Source organism: Marmota flaviventris, chromosome 2, assembly GCF_047511675.1.
Source record: "Marmota flaviventris isolate mMarFla1 chromosome 2, mMarFla1.hap1, whole genome shotgun sequence".
Classification (NCBI taxonomy): domain Eukaryota; kingdom Metazoa; phylum Chordata; class Mammalia; order Rodentia; family Sciuridae; genus Marmota; species Marmota flaviventris.
This window is the reverse complement of record NC_092499.1, coordinates 187,362,246-187,387,949: the sequence shown is the minus strand read 5'-3', so window position 1 is coordinate 187,387,949 and position 25,704 is coordinate 187,362,246. Positions and strand designations below refer to the sequence as shown.

General features: G+C 47.9%; 1 protein-coding gene across 2 annotated transcripts in view; it reads left to right on the top strand.

Annotated features, from left to right (window-relative positions):
* Nucleotides 1-25,704, top strand: part of Ptprt (protein tyrosine phosphatase receptor type T) — a 1,048,660-nt gene that overhangs the window by 369,507 nt on the left and 653,449 nt on the right. For both annotated transcript variants that reach the window (XM_027945221.3, XM_027945220.3), the window contains exon 6: nt 4,293-4,467. In XM_027945221.3, the coding sequence (XP_027801022.1) occupies nt 4,293-4,467 (175 nt within the window). The remainder of the gene's footprint in view (nt 1-4,292; nt 4,468-25,704) is intronic.

Here is a 25,704-nt window from a genome sequence, read left to right as displayed (position 1 = left end):
TCTCTCAACGTAACCTCCATTTCTCCTTGCCCATGGTCCAGCACACCACTATTTCTTATCGTGACTCTGGGCCCTCCTGCTTGTCCCTGTCCTGCTGTTGCCTGCTCCCAATATGACAAGTGTGATTATCAAAAGGCCTATTTTCCAGAGATTTTATGAGACAACCTGCAATTTCCTATCCTTCAATGAGAGAAAGGCTCTTGGTTCAGGAGCTGAACTGAAAAATACGCATCATTCAGGCGATGCACTTAATCCTCTCTGGTCTTCCTAGAATCTGACATCACTAAGAAGATAAGTAATACTGGAGGCGACATCAAAATAAAATTTAGGCTAACTGTGAAAAATGAATATTTTGCACTTAACCAGTCTTTTTGTATTTGTTCCTTATTGCTACCCTAAAGAATTCTGCAAGTTGAACCACTTAAATGTATTTCCTTAAAATTGTAGCAGTGAGAAGGGAAATATGAGCTTCAGTGGGTGACATCAAGCTGGGACATGGGACATGTATGGCCCAGAGGTTCTGGGGAGAATATACCCATTTACCTTTGCCAGCTGGTGGAGGCTGCTTGTGTTCCTTGGCTTCTGCCTACTCCTCTGGCTTCTGGTCCAAAACTGCATCCCTCCCACCTCTCCTTAAGTCCCAGACCTCTTTCTCTGACTCTCCTGCCTTGTTCTTTGAGTCATGAGGATCCTTGTGATTACACTGGATCTGGGTGGATAATCCAAAACGACCTCCCAATCTCAGGATCCTTAACTCAATCACTTCTCCAACGTCTCATTTGCCAGGTAAGTTAACATGCTCACAGGTTCCAGGAATGAGGATGTGGCTGACTTTCAAGGGCTATTATCCTGTCCGTCACATTTTTACTTATTTATTTATTGCTAGTTTCATGGATAATTTGGAGAGCTTCGGTAACACCAGAACGTGCCTTCATGTGCTAAGCGCTTTACATGTCTTCTCATATATTCTTCACAGTAACTGCACAAATTGGGCATCCTTATCAAATCCATGGTACATATGAGGAAACCAAAGCTTAGAGAAATGAAATTTCCTGCCTAAGGTTACACATACAGGGTGTTTATCTTCATTTATTTTGTATTAGCAGTCCCTGCCCTGTCTTTCCCTAGCTCTGTCCCTGTCCTCTTATGAGAGTTGACTGTAGCCTCCTCGGAACCCACATGTGACCACTGGTGGACCAGTCACATCCAGGGGAGGTCACTTTGGATTTGGAAACAATGGACAAAAAGGAGTCTTATGCTGGGTTTCAGTTTTTTGTACATTGTTTTTTTTTTTCTTTCTAAAGTTTTGTATTTCTCTTTATCCTTAACAATCAGTGTCTTTGTGAACCTCAATGTTGTGGGTTTCCATATAGCTTATCAAGTTGCCATTTGGGTCTGAAGATTCAGTTCTCACATTAGTCCAGAAAGGTGACCTAATACATCTTGGCACCAGATTTGCGTTTTGTTCATTTGACTCTCTTCCTTAGGAGCCTCCGCTCCTCTATGGTAGCTAGTTGTCTGTTTCCTTAATGAATGTGTCCACCTCCAGTTCTTGCCATCTTTGCTTTCTTTGCTCATTGGGTTATTTTTTCAAGTCCGTCCTCCAGGTCTTGAGATTTTGAAATGCTGATTCTGCTCTGTACCTCCAGTGCCATGGGAAATTCTCCAAATGTCCCAGTTTCTTTCTGCCATTCTTCCCTGGCTCCTTCAGGTTTCTTTTTTTTTTTTTTTTCCTTAGGACTTTTCCTTATCCTCTCCCTGCATACTCCATGTTTTGTGGAGCCCGTGTGGGGGTATCACACTCAGTCTCTCCTTACTGATTTCCGGGATTTCTTGGCTGTTCACAGGCTGGATGTCTGAGCTGTGCTTCATGGGCTGATGGTTGGGTCAGGGGAAGTTTCACTTAATTAATCACCCTTGACGTGGCATTCCTATCTCCATACCCTCTTTTTTTTTTAATCTCAGCCAAAAACCTGGTAGCAAATAGGTGGACCCTGGTGTCACACCTTTTGCGCATATTGTCCCACATTTGGAAATCAGGGTGTGCAAGGAGATGGGTGATGGGGCAGATTAGAGCAGCACACACGGGGTTTGGAGGGCAGGCTCCAAAGCCAGATACCCTCCATCCACATCCCAGCTCTGTGGCTCTCCAGCTTGGCTGGGCCATTCTACACCTCTGAGCTTCAGCATCCTTAGATACACGATGGCGCTCAGAAGTGTGCCCACCTTAGGCGTTTGCATGAGGAATAAATGCAGAAGCACCTAAAACCCTTTGCACGTAATAGTGCTTCCTCAATATCTGCTTTAAAAAGAAAGGCAACGTGTTCATGGTGTTATAAATAAATCAGGATGGAAAATATCCCCCAAAGTGTCCCGACTCATTCATCTGTACCTCCCACAGTGGCCTGCAGTGCCTTGTCCAGAAATGGGTAACATAGGCTCCTTTGGGTGATCTCCTGGTCCTTCCTCATTGCACTCTGTGAGAAGGGAAGTTGCCCATGGCATCTGGTGGCTTCTCCTATTTGAATCCAAGTGGTACCATCTCTCGCAAACACGGATCAAGCGTGGGGAGGCTGGATGGCCATTTCAACCTAATGACCACTCCTTTTACATTGTATTTCACCTGGTCATGTGAGGTAGTTTCTGGCGTGGGAGGGGGACATGGCTGCTTCTCCTACTGTCATGTCTTTTCAAACATACCATTTATTTGATTGTTTTTAAGTATACATTTTTTAGGAGAATGTGAAAAAAAAAAAAAGAAAAAGAAGGGAAATGTTACCTGCAGTCTCCGTGCCTGGCCCTGAGCAGGTCTCTGTTAGCTGCCCTCCTGTGGGGGTCGGGGCTCCTTCATGTTTCCTGCCTTTATGATCACTGCTCAGGTCGGCTTCACAGCCGAGCAGGTAGCTGCACCTGCTCCTGTGTCTCTGTCCTGACATGTCACTGGGGGGACAGGTTGAAAGATAATGTGGAGGAAAGTAGGTCATGCACATGGTGCGACTGTTGACGCCGTGTAGGAAGCGATGAAGATCACATCCTGGAAGACTCAGGGCATGGGAAGCATAAATCACCAGATTTCCCTGTGAATCCAGTTAGACAATTAAAATGCTTAGTTTCACTTGGAGGAAAAAAAAAATTAAATTAAGGCAGGCAGTGGGGAAAAGGTCTTAGAGAAAAGAATTCTTGACTTGAAGTTGGAAAGCCTGGATGAGGGACTTATTTGCTCTACATATTTATTTAACCTCTTTGACATTTGAATTCTTCTGAGAAGCGCAGCAATAATACACACCTCAAACAAGACTGTGAAGATTAAAAAGGAGGCTTGTAGAAAAATACCCAGCTCAGGGTCTGGCACGTACTAGGTATTTAATAAACCTTCCCTCAAATTGCTCTCACATGCGTGTGCCTTCCCTGTGACCATAACTTGTAACTGTGAGAGAGTTACAAGTTATTCTAGTCTAACTAGTCTAACTCAGAATATTGCATCTAGATCTCAGGATGCTAAAGATGAAAGTCCATATTTATTTACCTTGATTTTTGGAAGTATTTGCCAACTTGGTTCCCTTTGGGGGACTCAAATCTCCAGTGGGGAGCATTCACAGATAAAGATGCAGGAAAACTTTGCTATCCATGAAGACCTGGATGGCTTTCAGATGGTGAGTGACAGGGGAGCTTACTTAAGTTGGTGGGGAGCTGAACATGGGTTTTAAGGGAGTTGGGGCATTCCTAGGAAGACAGGGCTTTCCAGGCAGAGGGAAGAGCATTCGGCCAGGGGGGAGGTGTTGAGAAGGCCCTTCTCCATAGTGACAGCATGGTACAGGTGGTGCCCAGAGGTTCCAGGTAGGATAGCAGATCGCCAGCTGTGGGGCTGGGTCACTCCACGTGGGCTGGGTTTTCATTAGCTGCCCAAACCTGTCTGTGGGGAACACAGTAGTTTCTGCTTAATGGATGAAGGGACATAGGAGGGACGAAAGCTAAAGGATTTTGGCCAATGCCACATGCAGGTTGAGCAAGGAGCAGAGGCGATCGGAAGGATTTCTTCTTTCTCCTCTTCTTCTTCTGTCTTCTTCACCCTCCTAATTTTCTTCCCAGCAGGGAACTCTCTTCTGAAATCAGCTCATTAGCCAAGTATATTCTTGGATCTGATCCCTAGCACAAACCAGGGTGGAGACCCGTTGACATTAGTGGGACATGCTGGACCCCAGGCATGGAGGAGAGGGAGCGTCCATGCTGGAGGTCACCAGGGAGCCCTGTGACGCTGATTTCTCCCGTTTTTCTTTTCCTCTGTTCTGCAGCAGTGGAATGGCAGAGACACGGCCCTCATGGTCACCCGTGTGGTCAACCACAGGCGCTTCTCAGCGACAGTCAGTGTGGCAGACACTGCCCAGCGCAGCGTCAGCAAGTACCGCTGTGTGATCCGCTCAGACGGAGGGTCTGGTGTGTCCAACTATGCGGAGCTGATCGTGAAAGGTGAGTGCCACCAGCTTGCACCTCTACCCTAAGTGGTGGGGACACTGGGCCTCTTCTGCCCTATAGCAGCCCTGTGCTGCTGAGGAGTTAAAGCCCTCCCACCATCTGCTACCTCCTTTTCCCTCAGTGGGTAGCAGAGACATTTGCTCCCCCTCCCTCCACTAACACCCCACAAAAATAATGGGCATTTGCTCCCCTTCCCTCCACTAACACCCCACAAAAATAATGGGCGCTATTGCCAAGTTACACAACAATGCATCATTATTCAAGGTTGACTGTCATCTCGAGGATACATTTGCAAAAGACCGTGGGATACGGAACACAGAGGACATCTCCAGATTTGGCTTTATTTTGTACTTAAGTCGTGATGAACAGATGTCCTTGTGCTTTGGTGATATTCTATTGCTGTGTTTTTGTAGGGTTGTTGCTGAGGGATTTTTTTTAAATTGAAAATTTGACACAATGACAATATTTGGGGAGGACTTTTGAAATAAATAATCCCATACCCCACTGGCCTTGATTCGATTCTTTTCAATTGTCTTGTTCTTGCTCACCTTGAGATATATCATTTACATGCTTTCCGTTAAAATACATGTGTTATTTCTTTTCTGCTTCTTTCTAGAAACTGGGCATCCTGCTTATTTTTGAAGCTGTGTGTAATCTGTGCTGTTATTGCTTAATGGGCATGTAATATTACACCAAATGCACTTTCCTCTTTTTAAAATCCCCCTATTTGCAGTCATTGAGGTAATCCTGGGTGTTTTTGTTTTTTCCTTTCCTTTGGGTGCACAACAATTAACACCTCAATGCAGTTCTTCTGGAGACAACATTTTGATTCCATTGAACTAGATTCTTTCCTTAGGATAAATCCCAGAGGTAGCATTGGAAGGCCAAAGAATATGAGCATCTTTATGGATTTTTCTTTGTGTTGTGATATTGCTTTTGCAAAACAACAACAACAACAACAAAAAAAAAACCAAACAGTTTGACAATTTACACCAGCAACAACAGTGTAGGAATGTACTTGTTTTACCAATATTATGCTCACCGATTAAAATTTCAATATAGCATAATTTAGAGAATGAAATAATGAAGCTGTTCTATTATGCCAGCTGCAGGAAGAGACCCGGTGTGTTTGAAGGGAAAAAGAACATCGATCCATCCCTGGAAGGCTCTGGAGTTGGTTTTCTTAGTTGAAGCATGTGTTGGCGTAAAAACCTTGACTTGTCTTTGCTAGTCCCCGTGTGACAAGTCACCTGGCTGTTGACAGGTCACCTGGCCGGCTCCAGAACGAGGATTGCATGCTGAGTTCTCTGTTCCGGGCCATCTTGACTCCAGATGGATATTCACCTGGCTGGTAGTGTGTCACCATTCAGGTCTCAGCATAAATGTCACATCCTCTTCTCCCAGAAAGCTTTTCTGACTCCTCCTAGAGGTCGGCCTCTGTCACCTCACCACGACTCCCTATTCCACTCTGCTATGGGAATTTCCCTTGATTATTTTATTGTCTCGCCTTTCAGGTTGTAACTGTGAGAGGAGGGGACATCATGGGTTTTGTTCTGGGTCCTCCCACTTAGCTCAGTGCCTGGCATAAATTCTGCATCTGTTGAACCCCATGAACTGGCCAATGGTTTCTCTCTTTTAGCCTGTACTGGCAGTCATCTCCGAAGGCTCGACTGTGAACATCTGTGGAATAATGGATGAGTGAGTGAATTATTGTCCCCAGCAGGCGTTCATTTCATCACCATAATGTCACAAACACTTTAGCCAAAGATCAACAAATTAAGCAATCATGAACGAAACAACTAGTACAAAAAAAAATCATCTTGAAATTCATTTATATCAAGTGCCATTAATATATGAAGAAGCCATCATTTTGATTGCATTAGGCTCATATCTTTGCTTTTTTTTTTTTGCCATAAGATTGATTTGTGAGACAGAGTGGCCTTTGTGGACCATTCAAGTACTCAGTGACTATGTCATTTCCTGAGCTGTCCCCTGCATGGCTTATAATGCCTCTTTGATGACCACCCTCCCAGGCCAGACTGGGAGCCCCTTGAGAGAATACGGTGATATTCTCTCAGGTTTGCCACGGTCCATGAGCCCTTTTGCACATGCTGGTAGAAAGTTGGAGACAAGAGAGTAGGGCCAAGAGAACAGGAGCTAGTGTTGCACTTGGAAGTTTTCCCACAGGCAGACGGAACCAGAAAGTGCGACCCTTATCCTTTCCTTACTCCCTCCATTCAGTGGCTGGGTGGGAGGAGTGGGAAGTCATGCCCAGAGGCTGCTGGGGCATGGGACATGGTACGGCATCACTGCCTCGGCTTGGAGAGGTGTCCACTCAGACAGTGATTCATCCTTTGTTGGCCTTGCAAGCTGAGCCACAGTTGAAGGGAGTGGTCAGTGCTGCCACTGGACCCAGGGGCACTGGCCAGGTCTGTCAGTATGATCCAGTGGTCATTGCTGCTCTGGACAATCCTTGTCCCTCCAGTTTAAGGGATGTGCTGGGTGGCACTTCACATTGGGCAGCGATGGGTTGGCGCTCTCTGTAAGCTGCTACCCAGATTTTATCATACCCAGATGAACTTCATCCTTTTTTTTGGCCTAGGATAGCACTGTTTGTAGTGCCTATTTTCCCTACATTTTGATATTCAGCTGGTGATGAGCCATGAGCTCGGTCCCTTAAATGTAGACAAGTCCCTTCACATATGTTATCTCATTTTATCTTAATTGCAGCGGTGCACGTTGGTTTTATTTCAACTCATTTTATGGATCAGAGAACCCGTACAGCCAGGTGGAGAAACAGAGGGTAGTCCTAAGGGGCAGAGCTGAAGTCCAGCTGGGTCTGGCTCATGCTATTTTGGTCATCCCTTGGAGGCCTGAGGATTGTGGCCTTGTTGGTACCTGGTGACACAATGTCATGAACAGTGTCCAAGGGGTGCAGATAACAGGCAGGGTTCATGCCAGGAGTCCCTGGGCCTCTGTAGCAAACTTGCCATTTTAATTCATCTACACCTGGCTAACCTCCAGGTTCCTGGAGAAATACAGTTAACCCTTCCCTGCGCGCACATGCGCACGCACACACACAGGTACGCACACACCGTGAGACAGCTCTAGTAGCCAAGCAAAGCAAGAAAAGGAGAAGTAGTGACATCCAGAAGCAGAATCACCAGAGGAATCCTGCCACCCTGGTGTGTGTGCCCAGCACCCTTTTGAAGGCAGCAGTGGAGAGCATGTAGGGGAGGGAACCTGTCTTGGCAAGAATGGTTCATCTCCTTCTTAAGAGCCTTGGTCTTTGTGAGCCAGGAAGCCTCAGCACTTTAATATTTACCCTTGAAGTATTTACCCTTGTTAAAAAAAAATGAAAACAAGGGGGAAAAAACATTAATCTTTTTTAAGAAAGGAAGATAATCTGAAAAGCAACATACACAAAAAAAGGATTCTCCAGGGCCAAGCGCAGTCTTAGGGGATGGGCTGTGGGCCGCATTTCCTCCAACCGAGTGCTGATAGAATTCTGCATCTCACAGATGGTGTGGGCCGAGGGCCGGAGCCCCTGGCTGACTCTGGGGCATCACAGAAAGTAAATCATCCCTGTGTGGTTTTCCTCCACGCAGGTTTCTTCCATTTGGTTCCAATTCAGCGGAGAGAACTCCAGGAGATGCCTGGGTTTGAATCCTGGTCCCATCCTGTCCAGCTGTGTGACCTTGAACATGACATAAACCCCTCAGGGCCTCAACTGGCTCCTCTGGAAATGAGGATACAGGATTCCCTCCCGAAGACGGGGCCCTGAAGATTAAATGCAATCACAGGTGTAGGAGTTCACAAAACAGTGCTGGGTGGCCAGGCTCTGACGTCTTCGTCAAATAAATGGCCCACGCAGGTGGGATCTCCCAGCTAAGGAGGTAAAGAGGTGATGGATTCTGTGGGTGGGACAGGACATCTGGCCCAGGGGCTGGTTAGCACTTCTGAGGCCTTGGAGCAATCACTTAAGGCCTCTGCAAAGTGGGGCCTGTGCTGTCTTCCCATACAGTGATGCAAACTGCTCAGATCCTGAAAGTGTAAGGAAAGGGAGGGAGGAAATAGACAAATGTGGACTTGGGAACATCCGGGGCCTGGTGTCTTTGCAGGCAGAGTTCTCTGGGGCCCCTCCCGTGGCTACCACTGACCTGTCAGGAGAGTTCATTAGATGGTCCTGCTTGTCTCCAGCCATCTGGTCACATGGGCCAAGTCTTCCCCGGCATCATTCATTCAGAAGTCCAGCCATGCTGTGTTTGAGAGGTCACAGGGCCCCTCAGGGCCCAGGGATGCCAAGAACTGGAGGCCCCCGGGACAGCTGCCACAGCAGGTGTTCGTGCTCAGCTGAGCAGCAGCGGCCCAGGCTGGGTCTCTGCCTCTCGCCACACAGGTGTGTTCATGTCTGGCTGGCTCGTGGCTCAGGTGCCATTCTGGGATGGCAAAGATGAGGATTCGGAAGCAAGGTGCTACCTAACCCGAGTTGGGTAATATCAAATTCTCTGGGCGACAGACCGCACTGAAAGCAAATTGAAATTACTTAATTCTGAAGAGCTGTTTATTGAGTTGTGATAATGTACCTGGGTGTGTGTTAGATTACTCTGTAATTGAGGTTTCGCTCAGTCGACAACCCAGCCCCTCAACCTACCTGTTCCAGGCCAGTGCTCACAAGGGCACTTATTCTCTCCCCGTTTCTGGTTTGCTGAGTGTCTTCGATTTCAAGGTGTTTTAGCTCCACTCAAGGACGTGGATATCTTTAACCAAAGTCATTCAGCTGCATCCTGATGAAAATTTTCTGATTCACAAGAGTGGTGGTGGTGGTGGTGATTTTTAAATGAATCCTCCAACTCCATTCAGCTACATGCCACGTGCTCAGCACTCTTGTGCTAGAGGTTAGTGCACAGGAAAACTGTGCCGATCTGCAGGTCCTCTGATTTGAATTCTGTCCTGGGACCCACTGAGGCACTTTGGTAGGGTCGGTTGTAGGCATTGTAGGACTGAAGTTCAATCTCAGGCCTGGCTCCAGCTGCCTGTATGAGTTCAGCTGAGCATGCATTTCCTCTCCATCTCACTTTTTTCATCTGTACAATGGGATGAACCTCACTAACTGGCCCTAGGACAGGGAGACAGTTGACATATGCGTAGATCCTAGTACAAGGTAAGCACCCACAAAAAAAAATATCTGTAGATACCAACAATCATATTTTTACTAGTATTAAGGAATGTCTCCCAAAGACAGTATCCTTTTTTTTTTTTTTTTTTTTTTGGTCCTGGCTTAAAGAAACATGGCCCCATTCTGTGAAAAGTGACATAACCTTAAGCCATTTCTCTGCTGAAAGAGGACCAAGGCCGTCCAATCCAGCCATTTGGCTGAGTTCAGGTGCAGAAATACTTTACTTACATTTCAGAGTCTTTTCTTGTTTCCTTTTCTTTTTTTCCCCAATCTTCTGTTTCAACTTGGAAAATCTAAAGCTGGGTCAGGTCGGGCCACAGGAGCCTGCTTCCTGGGGGACAGCAGGGAATGCACCTGCTCCACAGATGACCACTGTTCTAACTTGACCTGCTTTGCTCACTCATGACTCTGGTTCCTTCGTGATTTGAAGGATGCAGTGGCCGGAGAGTCTGACTCCCTCGTTCTGTATTCACTCGCTTCCTAAGGGTGTGTTGAAGCCACCCCCGTGTCAGGTGTGTGATAAGCTACAGCTGTAGCAGGAGGACAAGTGCAAACCTAAACTGCCCAGCTGTGGGGTTGTCAGGCACCTGCTGCACTAGTTTACTCACCTTAACAACAACCCTATGATGTAGCATCCCCCTCCTACAAATGAGGGCATGGAGACCCAGAGAGGCCGAGGAGCTTTCCTAAGGCCACACAGCTTACAAATGGCAGAGTTAGGCCTGCCCCTCTCTCCTTCTATTCCTATGTCTCACAAAAAGATCCAGTATGGTCGGTTCTGCAGTTGGATGTGAGCAGAGGAAATACAGAGGATGGAACAGCTAATGCAACCTGGAAAAGTCTGGGAGGGCTTATCTGAGTGGTTTCATCTGAGCTGGATTCTGTCACCTGGCAAGACTCATGAGTAGGGACAGCATAGGAAGCCATCGTCAGGCAGTTGCTGTGGTCAAATGGGCGCTCTATGTTTGGAAGAGGAGTGATGATATGTGGGACAGGGGATTGAGTGGGACTTCAAAAGCAGACTAAGAAGGGGTTTAAATGTGAGATATTTAGGATAGAGAGATGAGACACGGGACAAAGGGCATCCAGTAAAGTGGGCCTTTTCAAGTAACTGGCCACTGTGGACATCTGAACTCGGTCCCCCTGGGGATCTCTGGGATGTGAGGGCGTTGGAGTAGTTATTACTGCCCCATCGCCCTGCCCAGTCACTGGTTGAAGGATGTCCCTGGTGTGCTGATTTCCTAGCATGACCGTCTTATTGCAGATGACACAGGGGGCCTCTCTTAGGGCTTTGTAGAAAGTCTGCGGCCACTGAAATAGAGATAGGACAGTTGGAACTTGGCCTCCGTGCACCCACACAGGAAGGCCTAAGAGATGGGAGCAGGACACAACCTCCTACTACAGGGGCCCTGCAGCATCCATGGCCTTCCGGGTGACAAGGCTTCTGGCCACTGCCTCCTCAGAGCAGCTGTGAGGCCAGGTGCATGTGGGAGAGGCAAAGCCAGCAGCCACCATGAGCACTGTGCTTGGACAGCCAGTGGGGTACTCGGAAACTCCCTCAGAATGGGATTCCTGTTCTGCTCGTCCCTCAGAAGCCACGGGGGCTGAGCTCAGTGGTCAGAGAACAGGATCGGGGCAGAAGAGCTGGGCTGGCCTCTGACCTCTGCCCTGTACAATCGCCACCTCCCAAGTCCATGTAGAGCCTGCCACCTTCCACCACCCTGGACCAGAGGTTGGCACACTCAGTCCAGGCCATGATGGTCAGTATCCTCAGCTTTGTGGCTATAATGGCCTCCACCGCACCTACTTACTTAGCTCTGCTCTTGTAGCCAAAGCAGCCATAGGAAATATGCAATGAAGGTGTGCAGCCATGTGCAGAGGGCCCAGGACTGGGTTTGGCCCACAGGCCACAGTGTACTGATCACTGCATGGATCAAGCCCCATCTTCTCAGCTGCATGACTAGTCCAGCTTCTCCCTACTCCAGTTTGTCCCACCGAGGTCTATTCTCTATGCAACAGCCTGAGTGACAGTTTGAAAACAATTTAAGTCATGGCATTCTCCAATAGTTTCTGTCACTCTCAGAACAAAATCTTACCATGGACTTTAGATCTGGCTTCTCTCTTCTCTTTGATTCCTGGCCTCCAGGCCTGTATTTGTCCTCTCTCTTCTCTGGCCACACTGGTTAATTTCCTGATATTTGAACCCCATTGAGCTTGTTCTGACCTCAGGACCTTTGCACTTTCTCTTTTCTCTTTGCCTGAAATGTTTTTTCTTCTAGAAAAGTATGTGACTCATTTGTATTGTTCACTCTGGTCTGTACTCTGTCACCAGCTTTTTGGAGAGTCCTCCCATGGTCACTTATCCAAAAGAACATCCATCCCTACTTCCAACCCTACACCTTGGAATTCTGTGACTCTGTGCTATACTTTGGTTTCCTTAATATGTCTTAAGGCTTTCTGACATTGCCATTTTTATTTGTTGGTGTATGTGTTAGTGAAGCTTTTCATCACTATAATGAAATATCTCAATTAAGTTATAAAGTCAAAAAAGGTTATTTTGGCTCACAGTTTTGGAAATTCCAGTCCAAGATCAGGAGGGTGCGTTGCTCAGGCTCTCTGGTGGGTGTTCTGGATGGCAGTGGTGGGGAGCACAGGTGAAGCAAACTGCTCACATCATAACCAGGAAGAGGAAGCGGAAGAGGAAGAGGAAGAGGAAGAGAGTAGTGTCCACATTCCCTTTCAAGGGCAGGTCCCCAAGGATCTAAGGACCTCCCATCAGGCCCCACTCCCTAAGATTCCCACCTCTTCCCCAAAGTGCCACCCTGGGCCCTTAGGAGGACATCCCACCTCTGAACTGTAGCAGTGCCTGGCCTCTCTCTCCTGCTAGAACACAGCTCCCATAGGGAGAAGCCTGTACATCGTGGCTCCTTCTAGTCCACAGCCACCGGGGGGTACCTGGCATGGAGATGTCACTTGAGGGGCCCCTGTGTCCATGGAGAGCCTGCAAGTCCTCCCTCCACAGCGTGCACCCACGTTGAAAACCTCTCACTATTCTTTCCTTTGTATTAAATTTTTTCCTTTGTATTAAATATATTCCTGATTGACACGTGATAACTACATTTTTATGGCGTGTAGTGTGATATTCGAATGTTTTCACCATGCAGTGTTTAAGGTGATGGATATGCTTATTACCTTAATTGATCAGTTCCCGTTCCTCCCTTCCTAAGTCTCTCGTTACTGTCTGAGCTCTGGTTTTCCTCCTGCCTCTAAGGAAGTTCTGTCTCCTTCACAGCTGCCTCTTGCTGTATGTTTCTGGTAGTGGGTTTCTTCCTTCATTCTCTTCTCCCTACTTGTGGGTGCTGTCAGTTTGTACTTCCCTGTTCTATGACCTTCCTTTGACCTACTTTGGTTGTAATTTCGGACCACCTGCCCAAGCCATCATGTGGCCATGAGGATCATGTCTTTCTGGGTCTTCCGTAGTCCTTTTATGGGAAGGTTGGCCTCATGGTGACCCTACCTCTTTTCCCAAGAGTCCTGCCCCAACCCCTGTCTGAAAGTTTGACCATTTTCACAGCAGCTCAGCCACCTCCCACCACTCTTCATGCTTGACCTTGGCTTTCAGAGCAGAGAAACCTTGGCATCATCTCTGCAGGATTCATTATCTGTAGGAACGTATCCTAATGCTTGGGTTCCCCCCCCCTTTTTTTTTTGACAGTTGTAACTTTTATTAATGAGTTGGATCACTTTTGCCGTAACTGAAATGATCGCAGATTATAAACCATTGGTCTTGTTTTCAAATCCTTGCTCTGCCCTACATTAGCCATACGAGTTAGGAAAGTTATTCCACAACTTCCTAATTATAAACCAGAATAAAATGATGTCAACTGCCCTCGATTTGGGAGAGGGGCCACAGATATGGAAATTCTAGACAAACAAAGTTCCCTGTGAGTTTGATTGTCTTTATCGCTCTCTGTCATCCCCACATTTACCAGCTGCCCCACCTTAGCCTCTGACTCCCTCACTTTTCAATAACGACCCCCCCCCCTTTGCTTGGGAAGAGAGAAATGACAGATGGGAGAAAAGTGAGAAACCTAACTTGAACATATGTGTGTGGGGGAAGCGAACCGGGATATATCTATGTATATTGTACTCTATACAGGCACAAAGACCAGCTTATTTTTAAAGAAGCGTAAATGTGGATAAATAAAACCTGACAAGTATTGGTTTCCTTGAATTATTTTGACTACTTCATCAGCTGCATGCTGATGTGTTGCATTAACAGTTTTAACGCATTTAGAAATTAAATCAACGGCAATTGCATTAAATCCTCATTCATTTGGAACATTACCCTCCTGTGTTCAAATGGAAGAATGATCTGGGTCTATGCAATGAGCTGCTGTGGCTCTAGTGAGCCACCATTTGTGGATCATTCCTCTCACACCCGGCACTGCTCCGGCTGTCTGCACCTGAGCTCCTATTTAGTCTGCACCACGGTTCTTGGTTGCAGATGAGGATGCTGAAGCCCAGTTACTGGGTTTTGTCAAGAATCACACAGTCCAGGCCTCCCTTCTTCCTACTCCAAGGGACACTATTTTCTGAGGCTCCTGGTGCTAATTTTTCATGATGTTTTATTCTGTGGCAGATGTACATGGAATATTGTCTTTAAGAACCTAAGTTTCAGGCTCAGCTAAGCTCATTTCAACCACGGGCTCCTTCTTTGGAAGGACATTCTGGTCACTGCCTCTGTCCTCTGAAACTTGGAATCTCTGTCTCCACCAGGGCCTCTTAACTGAAGGCCATTCCCCTGGCCCCAGAGGACATTTGGCAATGTCTGGAGACAGTTTTGATGGCCGTAACAGGGGCTCAGAGATGCTCCTAGACATCCTACTGTACACAGCTCAGCCTGCAGCAGTAAAGAATGATCCAGCCCCAGAGGCCATTTTCTCTGAAACTGAGAAGCCCTGGCCCAGACCCCTCCCCATGGGGAGACCTCTTTATCCTGGTGCCCTAGTGTTCAGCTGTCCTGTGGCCTTCTGGACAGGTGCAGCCTGAGATGTGGGAGGAGGGTGGAGCTGATGATGTGGCTATAAAGTGATTCAGCTTGTCTGAGCTCAGGTCTCCCTGTCTGGAAAGCTGATATTTGACTTCTTATTTATTCTCAATTATGACCTGAGTCTTTCCTCTTCCATTTTCCCACTATCTGGGGAGATCTAGGAAAAAAAAAAAGTGGACTAATTCTCCAGTGCTGAAATTTGTGAGAAACACCCACTAAGTCTCAGGCCAGTAGAGATTCGCCCACCAAACATGTGTGCCTTGCCTTCCTCTGAGTATCAGGCTGCTCCTTGTAACCCAGGACTACATTTACCAGCCTGCTTTGCTCTCACCAGGGACCCAGGATTATTTCCTGTCAGAGGCATGTGAACAGAAGTGCTGCCTGTTCTTTCAGGGTCAAAGCGTTTAGAAAGTATGTTGTCATTTTCCACATTTTCTCTCCCGTTTTTCTTTGGCGGGAAGCCGAGAACTCCAAACTCCTGGGAGGTGGCAGTCAAAAGATTGAATAAACCTGGAACTATGAATCACCTTGTGGAAGAAAATTGTCAGCTAAGCAGGACTGTTATTTAAGCAATAATTAATTATTATTGTGTTAAGCTACAGTGTCTTGGGGTTTACTTGTTATAGCAGCTAATAGTCTTATTATTGCAAGTTAGATCAAGAATACCATTAACAACCTCCCTGGGCTTAACCTCTCAAACAATTGTTTTCTAGCCTACTTAGAAATGGACAGGAAGATACTTCTTCCCTTTTTGCAGATATTAGGCTCAAAGGTCCAAATTCTATACAATGGGAAAGCCGCTCAATTATCTTTTTGGTTGGGATCTTGAATTATCCCAACACTTGAATTAAATAGTGTCTTGCCCCAATCTGTATTTAATGATATGGCATCCACAAATTCCAGGACAGATAAGGGCAGACATAGTGTATTTATGTCAAAACAAAGGAGGGGTGACTAGGGATGGCCTTGGCTGTGGCCCATGATCTGAGGAACTGTGGGAGCTCAGGTAGAGGCTGGCAGTGATGAGTTGCAAGCCCAATGCAGAAAGGTGGGTCTTTCTGCACTAGGATTCCAAAGACTGGTGATCCCCTGGCCAGGTAGGACATGGTGCATGAGGCAGTGTGTCCAGGTGCACATTCCACATCAGACTAGCTGGTCATGGGAGCTGTCCCTGGATCCAGAGTCACCCAGTATGACACCTCTTTGGCCCAAATCTTTTCACCTCCCAGTGGAGTCCAGAGTCTCTAAATGGGGGCCCAGTGTTTCCAGCTGGGGATGGGTGCTATAGGGAAGGGAGGCGGAGTGAAGTGCTTTGCACTTCAAAAACAAGCACCGCCCATCATTTAGAAATGATCCTCATGCAGAAATCATGGCGACACATTTAAACATTTGAAAAGCAAAACTGGAGCAATTAGCAGGAGGCAAATGCCATAAAGCAGGGTCTCAGCGATTGGGGTGACCTAGAATGCGATAGTTCTCACTGTATGTTATTGGTGAGGTTTAAAAGTGCACAGTCTCCCCTGCCTCAGATGTGTTCATCCTGATCCAAGAGTCCAGAACCAGGGCTCGGGGGGGGGGGGCGGGGGGGAAAGGTTAGTGGAGAAGGGAGGTCCCTTCCTTTCTGCAGCTCCTCAGACTAGAGTGACAATTTCTCAGGACCTCAGCTTCTTCATATGTCAAAACAGATGGCAGTATTATGCAGGTGTGGCTCACTCATTCCCTCTTTTTTAACAATAGCGTGCCTTCCTGGAATAGCACAAGAATCCAATGACGTAACTCTGCTGAATCATGGGGCTCCTAGAACAGTGTACAAATCTCTGTTTCTTCACTACCTGGGCAGGTGGAATTTTTTTATTTCTTTAAAGCTTTCTCCAACCTGCCCCATCCCCCTATGATTCTCCTCCTTTCTCATGGTTTCCTAGACCTGGAAAAAGAGGCTAGAGTTTGGCCTCCTCTCTTTTCAGATGAAATGTGTTTGTTCCAGTCTTTCATTATTAATCAGGGGCTTTCTGTGTGTGTCCAGGGGCAGATGTGACTCACTTTCCACCTGATAAATGGAGACTGTTCCTTTCTGATGGAATGCAGCCTGGTGGCAGGGAGCAGGCAGTTACTGGCAGAGCAGCTGATTGTCTGCTCTCAGTGAGGGGGAGCCTCCTGTGTGAGTTAATCATGGTTTGCTCTTCTGATCTCACACACATGAGTGGGAGTGAGGAGCCGAGGGGCCCCAGCAAGTCAGGAATGATTCACTGGGTCTTCAAGCTTCTGAGCATGCTCTTCGTATGGGGAGGTGGTGGGTGGCTTCACTTGGCTCCTGGCTCTGTCCACTTCTTGATGTTGAATGAAACTCTGCGAGTGACTGAGCCTCACTTTCCCCCTCTACAAGAAGGGGAACATGACAAGACTTGCCTCAGATTTTCTGAAATGAAGTATAGGAGTCAGTGTATGGGGCCTATGTGTCACTGCTGGAGGAGTTCAGAGACTTGTGTGACAGTATTCTTTGCTTTCTGTGACATTTGTTTTTCCTTCTGGGTGGTTAGGAAGGCTACACTTCCCAGCTCTCTGCCTGCAGGTAAGGCCAATATGATGTATGCCCCTCCCAGTCTAGGACTATGGAAAGCCCCCTGGGCGAGCCTCCTCTTTCTTGCTCCTGTTGAGATATTGGAGACCACGTGCAGAGGCAGGCAGCTTCTCTGTACAGAAGCCTAGGTCCCTGAATGACGGTGCAGAGTTGACCACCACCCCTGTCCACCCACTGACCCCTTTGGGCTGTGATATGAATGAGCAAAATTGGAACCAACCGTGATTCCATCCAACTCACAGGGGTGGGGAGATGGAGCTGCCACAGGAAGGCTCTGTCCATCACACCACCCCTTACTGTCTTGATGGCTTGGAAACCTCATTCTGGCCTCCTGTGTAGTTGACAGACACCCAGAGCCCCTGGAGAATTTGTCATTGCCCCCACTCTGCCTTTTGTGGGAGCTGGAAGGGGTTTGCTGAGTCTGGACTCATGGCAAGGGGTGTTAGCTGGTGCTTCATTGGATGCCTTCAAGGCCGGACCTCTGAAGGCTGCTCCTGCTTCCTGGGCACAGTGGCCATAGGCGCCTCTGTATTCACCCATGACTTTTCTTTTATGACTCATCCCTGTGAGCTGACCACCCCCTTTTTGTCCCTCACTGTTTTCCCCCTAGTTTGGCTAATGCACACAGTGAGCAGCCAAGCTTGCAGGCCTGGAAACAAAGGTGACCCTTGTGGATACCTTGTGTGTGACTGCTGAATCCTGGGCTCTCTTGACTTCTTCAGCAAGCAGAGATGAAAGAATTTGCAGGTCCCCTCCTCCCAGGCCTTGAGCCACATCTCAGTTTTCTGGGTACTGCCTGTGTCTAGGGTCCTATCTGCATGCCCTGGCTGGGAGCCATCTCCTTTCCCACACTCCCTTATCCAGCTATGACTGTAGGGCTCTTGATTGACTCCTGGCCCCTGATGGCATCAGTGGACTGCCTCACTGTCACCAGAAATCATGGAAGACAGCTCATGATACGCTGATTGCCTTTTCCCAAGAGCACCTATGCTAGACGTTCCTTGGGCCAGATATGAGAAGAGCATCCCCAACCCCCAAATATATCTGCAACCAGAATGCCACCAATTATCCTGCCCCTTAAGACGGGGGGGCAGAATTATGTGTCTCTTACATTTTGGGATATTCTCAAGTCTTGTATTCTTACAGTCACTTCTAACTCTGGTTTCTGTTCCCACCAATTTTCAGTCTCATTCCTTAAGCCTTCCGTCTGATCTACACCATCTGAATTTGGAACTCAGCTTTCTTTCCTTATAGTTTCTTCGTCCTTTCTCTCCCCCCAACCCCCACACTAAAGTTCTTTGTGATGGAGCAGACATTTGAAGATTTGGGGCAATAGAAGGAATTTATGGTGCAGAATTAGAAATGCCCCCAAGGGAACTGTAGGGAATCCCTGCTCTTACCAGGCTCTGGCCACTCCAAGTCTCCTTGCCCTGGCTACACCCTCTTTCCCCTTCCTGGGAGCCTCTGATGCAGAGCAGTCTGGCAGCAGGCAGTTGCATTGGGCCCTGTTTGCACAGCTCACTTCTGCCAGCCCACTTGCCAGTTCTTCCCCACTGGATCTGGCCTCATTCCCTCTGGCAGACACAGGACGCTCCCCTGCCTTATTTTGCAGGGCCCCATCTCACTGTGGCATGGACCTGCCCTGGTCTCTGCCTTGACTCCTATCTGGGTCTGAACATCTCCACCCCAACTCTCCTCCTTGTCCTACTAAAACTGTGGGACAGTTGGCATAGCCACAGCCGGGGGTGGGGGCACTCAGCAGGGCTCCTCAGAGCAGGGGGAGCTATGTCACTCAGCCCAAGTCTAACTGGACAGGGCCCCAGAGGGAGGTTGGGGCGTGGATCTTTGGGATTCTAGGAATGAAGCTGCCTCAGTAAAGTCACATCCCAAGGTTCCATGGTAGGCCCAGGCTCCCTCTCCTCTCTTCATTTCTCCTCTGTTCTTCATTGAGCTTTTTCTCTTACATGCTCAGGGACAAGTTGTGGGCAAGTAGGGGGACTGGGGCTCTGGATCCACACCTTCCAGTTTAATAACTTCAAGAGGAAGAGAGTTGACTTCTCTCCATGTCTGAATATTGGTTCCAGCAAAGGCTCTTCCCACCCCTGACTGGGTTGAGCATCCAAACCCAGCCCAGCCATTCCATTCAGAGTGACATCGAAGGGCCCATGTGACGGCCAGAGTCATGTGCCCAATTCTGTGGCCAGAGCATGAGGAGCCAGACCCTCCAAGAAGATGAAAGTGTGGTGCAGGGGCCCCTCCCCTCAAACAGAATGGGACAGGGACAGGTGGGACTCCCCTGGCAGATATCGCTCCACATGGGAGGGAAGGGAGTGGGCCATATGGAGGGTGAGGGCTGATGGGTAGGTTGTGTCCTGCACTTCCTGTCCCCTGGTTTCAGGCTTAAAAAACAATGAGAAAAATCTACTTTAAGATTTTGCTGCCATGAATTCCGCTCTGACGGAAGGAAGGCTATTTCAGAGCCGAACATGGTCAGAACTAGGCTGTCCATCTGTGTCTTCCCCTCAGAATCTCCGTCCCTTTTAGATGCTCTTGTTTGTGCCTTAGCTTCCCCGAGTTCCTCTCTCACATCCCTTATTATCCTCTCTGCTCTTGCCAACGTCTGCCCAGCTCTGTCCCTTTGCTCTCTCTCACCTTACTGTTGTGATCAAGGGTCACAAGCAGCTAACTCAGATCACCCTGGCTGTGCATGGCAGTTCCTCTGGTGCTGATATCTCCCTGAAAAACAGCTCCTTTTCCTTCTTCCTCCCCTCTCAACCTCTGTCCCCCACTCCTGGTGGCTTCTGCTCCCAAGGTCTCCCTTTCATTACCCGTGACTGCTCCATGACATCCAGAATTCAGGGAACAGCTCTGGCCTTGCTCACTCCAATGGAGTTGTTGGTTGTGGATCTTCCTGACCCTGATACCTGGATGCAGGGCTGGGACCCATGCAAATGTGCAGCATTACCATCTTCCTGTGAGTGTTCTGTGACCAGGGACAGCAAGAAATTAGTACCACTTATCACTTTGTTAAACAGGAATAGAAATATATACCTGTGTTGTACCATTACAGTCTCTGAATGTCCCTATTAATTGGTCGTTGAGGTAGCTATTTATTAAGTGCCATTGTGTCCCAAGAGTCTCCCAGTCACAGAGAAACACCCAAGGGACATAGAGGTCAGGGTTTCTCCTATTTTGAAATATGCATTTTAGTGGAAAATAACAGAGGGAAAAATTAATGAGATCATTTTAGAGAGCATTAAGAATGCAGCTTTTAACTCTAAGTAGTAAGTGCCGTGTGGACAGGGCCTGCCTTTGTGTGACTCTGTGGCCCATAAAAAGGCCACAGGGTGGCTTCTATTCAGATCCCAGCTCTGCACTTACCCCATGGGAGTGGGGCATGTCTCCATGCTTCTGCCAGCCTGTTGTCATATCTACAAAGTGAGCACAGTGAGACCGACCTCTTGGGTGGGTCACGAGGTCTGAGTGAGACGATGTGGTCAGGAAAGGAGCTGGCAGCTCCCCACCTTCAGGGCTGATGCCAGCCACCTCCTGGGAGGGCCCTGCCCCGCAACATCCCACAGCTTCCTACAACATGGGGTTTGGTACATCTGAATGCAGTTTTTGGGTTCCTTCAACTTGATGCCCTTAAGGGTGCTAATGATACACATTTAGTCTGCTATTAAGCTACTTTCCAAGGGCCACCATAACAAGCTACCACACGCTGTTGGCTTAAAACAGCAGGAATTTATTTCCTCAAAGTGCTCTCAGGGTTAGCTCTTTCAGTGAGCTCTGAGGAAGGATCTGTTTCCTCCCACTCTCCGAAGAGCTTCTGGGCGAGTGTTTCTGGGGTGCCTGGGCATGACATTGCTGGTGCTTACTGGTAATCTTTGGGGTTCCTTAGCTTGTAGACCCTAATTGCTCTAATCCCTGTCCCTTTTACCACATGGACTTCTCGTTGTGTGTGTGTATCCAAATGCCCCTCTACTTATAATGACACTAGTAACTGAATTAGAGCCCACCTGCATCCAGGGTGACTTGTCTTAGTTTAATTATATCTGCAACGTTCTGTTTCCAAATAGAATCACATTCACAGGTACCAGGTGTCAGGGGCCCAACATATATTTCTGGGGGGGACACAATTCAATCCACAACAACAATCTATGTTTCACAGGGTTGGAACCTCTCTCCCCACTCCTCCTGGATTATCCTTACGTGCCTTTGCTTCTGTAGAATGCAGACACCTTCTTTCATGCTGAAATATAGGTGTGTGTCTTCCCGGGCAGGTGCAGTGGCCACAGACTCACCTGGGAGGTGACAGTAGACAGAGTGTGATAGGCCGACGCTGGAAGGCTGTTCTTTGCTTTCCTTCTTCCATTTCTCAGGGCTTCCCTTTCTCCTCTTTCAGGTCCTTTCTGTCTCCTTCTGTCAGGTAGAGCCCCCCCCCCTTCAGTGGCCCTAGTGCACACAAAATGGGGCCCACCCATCAAGTGGACCCGGTGTCTCCAGCCACAGACCTTTTGCAAACGTCCCCTTTCTCAGCCATGCCAGACCACTGCCCCTGCTGGCCACTTCTCACATGACACTTGTCTTTGGGCTTGCTTCTTGGTCTTCTCTTAATGCCTTGCCCTCCCTTACCATCCAAGGTGACTGCACATAGTGTACAAATGTGTCATGTTCCCTAGATCTGGACTCCATGAGGACAGTGACAGGACTGTGCCAGCTCATCATGCATCCCTGCTGCTGGGCAAAATTAAAGGTATTTAGTGGGCATTTGCTGTTTAAATGCAACATCATTTTCTATGACTTCCTGCCTCTTTGGGAAGGCAGGCAAAATCCTTCACATTCTCCTTTCTTACAGATCTTTACATGGCGGCCCAGGTTGGAAATCAGCTAAAGTGGTCGGGGTCAGCCTCCACACCTTTTCACTCTGTCTCTTCTGTCCTTTGTACTTTGTCTGCCCTTTCAGAACTCAGGGCAAGCATTTCCTCTTTAGGGAGACTTTTCTGGCAACCTTCTCCACCATTATAAACTATGTCAGGTGCCCTCAAATCTCTGGCTGCCTGGCAGGAGCCCCCGCTAGACTGTATCCAGCTCATCACTTTGTGTTCAAGATCACTGTGTATAGAGGAACTCAGTTGGTGTCTGTCCTCATGAACTCAAACAGTTCTTTAATGTTTACAAAATGTTGAGGATGCCCACAAATAACCCACAGTTATTATGATTTGCACTTTCTAGGGGAAGAAGCAGAGACTCAGAGAGTTTAAATGACCCAGGTAAGGAGGACACACAGTGGGGTTGGTAGGATGAGAGGCCCCATCTTTGCCTGGAGACAGCACACTTTCAGGCACACAGGACAAGAGACACTAGAATGCTGGTGGCTCCATAGTGGTCCAGGGAGCTCCAGGGCAGGTATGGCTCTTGGCCATGCCCTGGGGAGACTGTGGGCCCCAGGAATACAGCCACCGCTGATTCTGATTCTCAGGAGACTTCTGTTCTAATTGCTCTTTTCAAGTGTCGTGCCTGAAGTTCCACATGGGGGGGAGGGGGGAGACATGGTGTTTGTAGCAACTGCTAATGACAGGGCTACTGAAAAAGACTGTCTATTTTTGGAGTTAAGCTTCAGCCTAAAAGAAATAAAAATAAACATTGAGAGATTTTTTTTTGTAAGAAAAATATGTAGAAAGAAATCAATTTCATTTCAAAATGTTCTCCCTTCTGTTGAGGGTGGAGTGGGGATTTATCTGGGTTTAGAGGTCCGGAGGGGCCTGGGGTTAATTCCTCACTGGACCATGATCTCTTTTCCGTGGGACGCCACCTCCTCCAGTTCCTGCTGGTCTCAAGGACAGCTGTAGGTCAGACCTGCCTGGCTGAAGCATTTCCTGCTCCCCTGCTCACCACTGACCCCTTTAATTCTCAGGGCCAGTCTTAACCCAGCAAGAGCGGTTGAACTTTCCTGGGCCCACTCTCCAGTAGCAGTACCTCATCTGCCCCCACCTTTTCTGAACTCCAGTGACCCCTCCCAAACACTGTCACTAATAATGATTCCAATGTTGAAAATTCCTAATGTTTACTATGCATTACTGTCTTTGTAGTCCTTGTTGAGTACTTCTAGAAGATTGTGCAGTGGTTCAGCAAAGTTTCGCTCTTCTGAGTCCACCTCAGGGTCAGGGTTCACCTCTTGAATGAATTTGACAGAGCCCCCTTGACTTTGACCTTGGCCATGTGACTGTGACTTGTTTGGGGCAGAAGGAACAGTGCACCAGTTACCAGAACCAGTTTTAAGAGATATCTTGTTTCCGCTTCTTCTCTCACCTGCTACTTTTATCCTTAGAAGAATCTGCCTTGGTGAGAACTGCTCCTTAAGCCCAGTTCTTTGGAAAAAGGAGGATATAGAACAGCTTTAAACTCATTGTGGCCAGGCCACAACTTATCCATAGACCTCAGCAAAAAAGTGTCTGTGTCTATCATTAAGATTTGGGGGTATTTGTTACTGCAGCAAAAGCTCACTAATATAGTACTTTAGAAAGTGGATCTACATCTTAGAGCTTAGATAACTCTGATAGCTATTCCTCTGAGATAGATACATTTTTTACCTTACCTTACATATGGGGTTGTTCTAGATCCTTTTCTTCTAGAATCCTGACAAGCTGAGGCTACTAAGCCTGGGAAGCTGGCAGCATCAGCTGTCTGACACATTGTGGTCACTGGGCCTTTAAGAATAGCATCAGTTTATTGGGCTTGGATATTGCTATTGGAGACACTCTGGAAGCAAGAATGGACTCCATCTCCTGGATTTTCACTGGTGTTTGGAAGGACAGAGAATGGTTTTTCATACTTCTTCACCTTACAGAGAGGAACTGGTTTCTGGCTAGTTGTACCTGAAGAACTGGGGTCTACAGCACTCCATGTACTTACTGTTCCAGAGGCCCATGAGGACCACAGTCCCAGGGTCTTGTGGCTCAGGGTCCCCCAGAAGCTTGGGGATTACTGGAACTAACATTATTCTGTCTATAGTGGTCACATGTACGGCAGCTAAAAGGCAGCTCAGGTAGCAAAGGAATCATTTAAGGAAGTACATCTCAGATATAGCATACCTGTGGCCCTGTGATGAGCAGGAGACCTGGCTGCAGGGTCTAGATCCCATCAGGACTCCTAAGCCTTCCCTGAACCCACTGGAAAGGACCTCCCTAGGATACCTGCAGCTACTGAGGTCCTTTCCTGCCCATGTTACCCCATCACCCAGCTGAGACCTGGATCCCTGCTCCAAACACTCCTCTCCTGCTTCTCCCAGAGGACCGAATGCTGCTTCCTATGAATTGAAGACATGTGTTGATCAACCTGAAAGGTTCTCCTTAGAAGCCTATAGGTTCTGACAGCTGCGAGGGAGGGTAGGAGATGGAGCAACTGCAAAAGCTTAATATTGATTTCAAGGAAGCAAACTAAGTGAGAGTTCAAAATGCCTCCTGGAAGGCAGGCATCCCTTGGCTCTGGCAAGGTGCTAATGAGCTCCCCAGCCAGCTCCAGCTCGACCTCCATCTTCCCATTAAGAGACCCAGGGCCCTACTTCCAAGAGGGCACCAGCAAGAGGGGCCATGGAGGTGATGCCTGCAGAGCAGCGTCTTGGGCTCCTACCAGCTCCATGCTCCAAGTCTTTTTTGTTTCTTTTCCCTTTTATCTTCACAAGGCAAAGTAAAGAGCCAGGCATGCCTGCAGTGGGAATTCCTCCCTGTATGCTGTTCTGATCTGTTTGCTTGTATAAATGAGCCCGTCTTTCAGGATGGAGTGAACTCTGGTCCTCTGAGGGGACATAAACCCAAAGATCTGCTCCTTCCTCCCTCTGTGGTCCCCTCCCCTCCCAGCTTCCTGAGGCTGAGTCACCCTGTTTCCAGGCAGATGTCAGCATGCAGACGTCACATGGAGGCAGGTTGTTAAACCTCGTATCTGGGGAGCGAGCTCTTGGAAGCAGGTGTGCGCCCCCATTGGGAACAGGTACTTCCGCTTCTGTATCAGGTTGTATCAAGGCGTTTCCCTGCCTAGCGGTCTTCTTGTGAGATCAGCTTTCCTATTTATCCATCCTGAGATCAGTACTTGGTGTCCTGTGCCACCTATTAGGCTAGTTTGTCTGTAGCACGAAAGCCAGGCAGAGGCTGGCAGAGGGATACAGGGATCTTTCCCTCTTACAAACCTATGAACATCTGCATTTCTTTTCTTTAACTTGAATTTTGAAGACCAGTATGTTTTTCTTAACTTTTTGAAGGTGTGATTTACCAGCTCACATTTAAATGCTGTAGCCTGAGGCGAATCTTTCAGCCATGAGCCCCCAATCATGAGACTTTCAATGAAAAGAAACCCGAGTTCTGATCCCAACTCTGCCACCCAAGAAACCTGCCAGGCGCCTCAACATTAAGCCATGTAGTCGTT